The following is a 6,000-nucleotide window of genomic DNA, read 5'->3' as shown; positions in this document are numbered from 1 at the left end:
TACACACACAGCATAATATGCTACACTAGCGCATCGCGGAGCCGCCATGCGGGCTATTTATAGCGATGCGCTTCCGGGACCTTCCATTAGCTTGGGAAGGACCAATCAGATCCGACGTAGGACCTGAGCATGTGATCCATGCTGCCCAGTGAGAGGTCAAGTTGCGGGCATGCCCAGTAGCACGGCATGAGGACTTGGCCTCAGGAGCAGTTCCCTGCAGAGCAGGTTGCGCTGCTATTGCTGCACCAGAGGTGGCAGCAACATCCAGGCTGTCAGAGCGAGTCTGAGCAGTGAGCCTGGCTCGCCATGTTTGCTGAGCAACACCTGGAGCTGTTGAGGAAGAATGGGAGAATGCAGGATGTCTGGCTCTGGACTCCTGCTGTGCAGTGCCAGGAATCCGACGCCTAACAATGCCATTTTACCCCCAGCACCACAGGATTAACTGGCACACACTGTGTCTGTTACCAGGTCGCCTGAGTGCTTGCGGTCCACAGACCAGAGGTGACGCATAATTTCCGGTATCGCGGTGGAAGAATACAGCACGCTGCTATAGACTTCATGGTAACACTGACGATACACATAGCAGCTGATTGGCCAGTGACGTGTATATTATATCCGGCATCCCTCTTCCCCCACACACGCCCAGAAGTGTGGACGAAACACGCATCAGGGTGGAGGAACGCAGCTTGGATATCACACACGGAGTGAGTAACTGATCATACATGCATACTTTTATCTTAGATGAAGTTCTGGGTAGACCTATATAGCCTTGATTAAAGCCATACTGCAAACATTATCTCAATAGCCTGGTTGAATGCTTGAGCAGGGTGTCCAGCATTTGATATTGTGACTGATAAGCGCAAAAGGTATTGGAGGACATTGAGCTCCATGTTAAGTAGAGGTACTATTTATATATATTTCACATAGCACTTTATCTTGCGGCATATTGTATACTTAAGGCAAGTTGCCTTTCCTTTTTGCACCTTATAAAGTAAAGAAACTATAATAGCATACTTATGATTGATTATCATGTGTGTTTAATGATATCCTTTAGCCATCAGCATTCCTTACATTGGAGGCATTTCCTTCTATATTTGTTTGTTTGACTTTTGTTTCTATGAAATGTATATTTAATAAAATTGCATGTAATTTAAAAAAAAAAAATGTTCTTGTCCTTTTCTGATCACTTTGCTCTTGGTGTAGAGAATTAAGTGACAGATGGGATTTCAATGCTCAGTATTTGTAAGCCAAAACCAGGAGTGGACCAATCAGAGGAAAAGTCTAATAGAAACACGTCACCACTTCTGGATTTATCACCCACTCCTGGTTTTAGCTTACAAATACTGATGTAAAACACTGAAAGTGTGAATGTGACCATACAGGTGTGCCTGCACAGCTAGAGTGACTGCTTGGAGCACTGTGGGCGTTGGTGGTAAGCATGCCCTGGCACTATGACTGACAGCTGACTCTGCACTGATGTATTGTGGCTCCTGGTAGGAATAAATCCATTTTGTCCTGGGAGCCGTTCTGGCGGTACAGCGACCGGGCACCTTTCTCAGGGCGCAGTCAAACGGCCATATAAATCGGACCAAGATCGGAATGCAGTGCGCAGACTGGCCGGCTGCTCTACCGACCCGAGTGTGACAGCTTCATGTATTTTTATGCAGCTGTCAGGCTAGGGTAGGGAGATCTTCTGGCCAGTCCGTGCATTGCGTTCCAATAGCGGTCTGATTTATACGGCGATCTGTTTCATAACAATACATCTGCATTTAATACCACTATCCGAGTGACAGGTTTCCTTTAAACGGAGCGTGGGAGTGAGTTTTCATGAAATCACATCCATTTTCCTGGAAATGCTGAGCACAGCAGATAATCTGCACAAAAAATACAAAGGAAAAGCTCGGCTTCTACGCTATGCTGCACATCTGTCCCGGGTGATGGCGAGAGGACGGCCAGACAGCGCCTAAAAGAGATGATCTCCGCCTGACGATAACCTACAACACATTCCGCTGCTGCACCACAGCAAAGCTGGGAATTGTGGATTTCCTTCCCAGACCCACAGAATGCAGAAAAGGATTTCGGGTACATGCACATGCTGCGGATTGGGGTGCGGATTTGGCTGCGCGGATTTTGTAAAATCCGCAGGTAATTCTGCAGGTTAAAAGACCTGAGGTTTTACCTGCGGATTAGCCTGCGGTTTTGCCATGGGGTTTTTCATCTCCTCAATGGAGGAGATGGCAAACTGCAGCGGAATCCGCAGAAAGAATTGACATGTCAATTCTTTCTGCGGTTTCAAAACCGCGCGGAAAAATCCGCACCATCTGCACTGCGGTTTTATATTCCCATAGGGAATAATGGTACTGTACACCGCAGCAAAAACTGCTGCGGTTCCACAGCGGCCAAATCCGCTGCGGAACCGCAGCAGAATCCCCAGCGTGTGCACACAGCCTTACAGTTTGTCAAGGAGCGCTCCCGGCTGAATCATTAATTACTCCGAATATTTAAAGGAATATCCAGTTTATTATTAGACATAAAAACACAACGCGTTTCGGCTATACATAAAATTAGCCTTCATCAGGTAAAATCATATATATCTTTAAAAGACACATTTATATAGGGGAAAAAAAAAAGGTTCCACCCTTCAATCAATTATCATCGATTAAAAACACATGCACACCTCCTCAAACTGTTGGGAGGATAGTTGTAGGTGGAATCCCAGACCCACAGAAATGCAACAGATGAATACAAGACAAAATTCAGTTGCAGCAAAAAAAAGTTGAAAAATAAAGTTGCATGCAAAAAATAAGAAGTGCACAAGCCCCCAGTCTGCAGATATCAGCCACAGTCAGCAATGAATGGGGACTATACGTTTATTATCTGAGGGGCTGCTCGTCTTCTGCGGAAGGTGAAATGTGAGCTTTCTCCAAATCCTGCTGAGTGGTTTCCGTTCGGTCATGTGACTCCAGCCCCGGCTGCGGCAGGACGGGGAGCCCCGCTCATCAGGAGAGTGGACGATCAGCGCAGGGCTGCTGGACCCCCACACTCTGCAGGACCCCCACACTCTGCAGGACCCCCACACTCTGCAGGACCCCCACACTCTGCAGGCCAGGCATTGCTGGAAGCTGCTCCTCAGCTCGATATTTAGGGAATCCCTTTAAATCATGTCGGAAAGTCCAGTGAAAAGTGATGTCAGCAGTGGAAATAACGGAACAGAGGGAGGATGCAGCGTCCCCGGGCAGAACCCCGAGGAGGTAGGAGAGAGCGGCTGCACGGAGACCCCGGGGCCATCCTGGGCCATGGAGCTGCTGTGTGATAATAGAAGTGTCTGATCCTGGGGTTGTGTGCACAGATCGCATAAAAGTGTGTGTATAATATATGTAGTTGAGGCTATAAACTTGCGTTTATATACTGTATAAATACTCACAAGTTTCTAACCTCAGCTCCATATTCTATTTCTGCAGGATCCCCCTTGCCTGTTTACTCCTAAAGTTTCTGCCTTTTTGTATCCCGTACAGCTGAAATGAATACACTGGATTATTAGCGAAGAGCCATGAGCCGATTTATTGAATGAAGCGATGGCTTGTAATTCCCCATTGTTGGTGATAGTGGCTTTGCTGTTACAATGTAATGAGTCTGGTAAATATTTAGCAGATGGCCAAATGCTTCCTTTCGCTCAGGAACTTGTTTTATCTGGCAGCTCGTTTTCCTTTAGGCTAAGTGCCCATGTTGCAGAAATATCCGCAGCATTTCCGCAACTCCCTGCCGTGGGTAAAGCGCATGCGGAATTCACATGCGTTTTCCCCGCAAAACACAAGCGTTTTTAGCTTGCGGAGTGCTTGCACTTTTCCAAGCGATTTGAAGCATCGCTTGGAAAAGTGACAGGAAGGTCACACTCATCAAGCATAGCGCTTGACAAGTGGGACCAACTTTTTACTATTGATGCTGTTTATGCAGCATCAATAGTAAGCGATAGAATGTTAAAAATAATCAAAAAAATATGGCTATTCTCACCTTCTGACGGCCCCCGATCTCAGCGGCGCTCCCGGTACATTCTGTTCCCAGGGATGCTTTGTGACGTCATGCTCGCGAAACCGCTACGTCATCTCTGGTGATTTGCGCAATGCATCCCTGGGACCGGAAGATGCTGGCAGCGTGGCTGAGAGGCGGGAAGGCTCCAGTGGCCATCAGAGGGTAAGTACATCACTATTTTTTATTTTAATTCTATTTTTTTACAGGCAAATTGTACCCAGGGACTGGAGGAGAGTCTTCTCTCCTCCAGACCCTGGGTACCAGCCGCACATGAAGCACTCACTTTACATATGGTGGGCATAGCCTCATGCGTAAAGTGAGCGTTTCAATGCAGACCTATGGCGGCGGAATTGCCGCAATTCCGCAGAAATAATGGACATGCTGCGGATTTTACCGCTATACAATTCCACAGTGGGAAAATCCGCAGCATGGGCACAGCAACTGCAGAATCCCATTGCATGGGGATGCGCTTTATTAGCATTTCCACTGCGGGAAAAACGTGATGGAAACGCTTAGGCTAAGTGCACATGTACCGGAACTCTCGCGGAAATTACCGCGAGAATTCCGGAATTCCAGTCCGCGGGAAAACCGCATTTTTAATTCCCGCGATTTTCCCGCGGAAAAACTAGCATTTTGCAAGCGTATTTAGCTTGCAAAATGCTAGCGTTCTCCAAGCGATCTGGAGCATTGCTTGGAGAACTGATTGACAGATTGGTCACACTCATCAAACATAGTGTTTGACAAGTGTGACCAACTTTTTACTACTGAGGCCGCCTATGCAGCATCAGTAGTAAAAGATAAAATGTAAAAAAAAATAAAAAATGGTGTTATTCTTACTTTCCGACGTCCCGCGCATCCGTTCCCAGTAATCCTTTGCGAAAATGCCCGCGATGACGTCCGTTCTCGCGGGATCGCGATGTCTCGCGGTAATTCGCGATGACCGCGAGACTGGACGTCATCGCGGGCATTTTCGCAAAGGACTACTGGGAACGGATGCGTGGAGAGAGGCGGAAAGACTGCGCGGGACGTCGGAGGGTGAGAATAACAATATTTTTTATTTTTAAATTCTATTTTTTACAGGGATATGGTACCCAAAGTTCGGAGGACAGTCTCCTCTCCTCCGGACCGTGGGTACCATCCGCCATTGTTCTGCTTACTTTCCGCATGGTGTGCACAGCCACATGCGGGAAGTAAGCGGAACAATGCATTCCTATGGGTGCGGGATCGCCGCGATTCCGCAAATTAATGAGCATGCTGCGGTTTTTACCGCAAAGCGATTCCGCCGCGGTAAAAACCGCAGCATTAGCACAGCATTGCGGAATCCCATAGGAATGCATGGGATGCTTATTTTTCGCGTTTTCGCGGCAAAATCGCTCGGTTAAAACAGCCGCGGAAACGCGAAAAAAAGCCACGTGTGAACGCAGCCTTAAACGCAATGTGGGCACACAGCCTTAAAAATTTAAGAATTTGCTGTACCTCATTCATAGTTGTCTGGTTTTGTTCTGATTTTGGCACGACTTCCATGTTTATCATTTTAAACAATCCTTATCCCATGCATGTGAATGAGGGAATCACAACTTTGTTCGTATGTAACTGAAAATATGATTGTCGATCCTTTTACAGTTCATTAACTTCATCTGGGAATGGTGAAAATGAGCCCGTTAGATGACAATCTGGCTAATCCTTGTGCCAATCTGCTGCACAACAGCCATGGATTTGTGTATTAGGAATGCATGTCGGATTTTAGTGGCAGATGATGTTGCTTTACTTATACAAACATTATAGCAGTTGTATTTTCTTGTCCACGTTAAAGCCACACGTCCCCCTCTCTGACCTAGACTTGTGGCCATAATACAGCCGCTATACATATGTATTAACCCTTCTTTTGCATTTAATTTACAAGTATGCAACATGATTAAGGCATAAGGCATTGGCTGCTGAAAGCTAGCTGAACATCTGACCAAAATTATC

At 46.7% G+C, this 6,000-nt stretch overlaps 1 protein-coding gene across 5 annotated transcripts in view; it reads left to right on the top strand.

Moving 5' to 3' along the window:
- Positions 1-208: 208 nt before the first annotated feature.
- Positions 209-6,000, top strand: part of LOC141063452 (two pore calcium channel protein 1-like) — an 80,920-nt gene continuing 75,128 nt past the window's right edge. For 2 of the 5 annotated variants that reach the window (XM_073557491.1, XM_073557489.1), the window contains exon 1: positions 2,719-3,251. In XM_073557491.1, coding sequence (XP_073413592.1) covers positions 3,162-3,251 — 90 coding nt within the window. In that variant the 5' untranslated portion in view covers positions 2,719-3,161. Of the gene's footprint in view, positions 705-2,714; positions 3,252-3,608; positions 3,637-6,000 lie in introns of those variants that run through there. The other 3 variants (XM_073557492.1, XR_012224882.1, XM_073557490.1) reach the window with 3 other exon arrangements.

This window comes from Dendrobates tinctorius, unplaced genomic scaffold (genome assembly GCF_039654945.1).
Source record: "Dendrobates tinctorius isolate UK_male_01 unplaced genomic scaffold, ASM3965494v1 ptg000250l, whole genome shotgun sequence".
NCBI lineage: Eukaryota > Metazoa > Chordata > Amphibia > Anura > Dendrobatidae > Dendrobates > Dendrobates tinctorius.
This window is presented reverse-complemented; position numbering and strand designations above follow the sequence as displayed.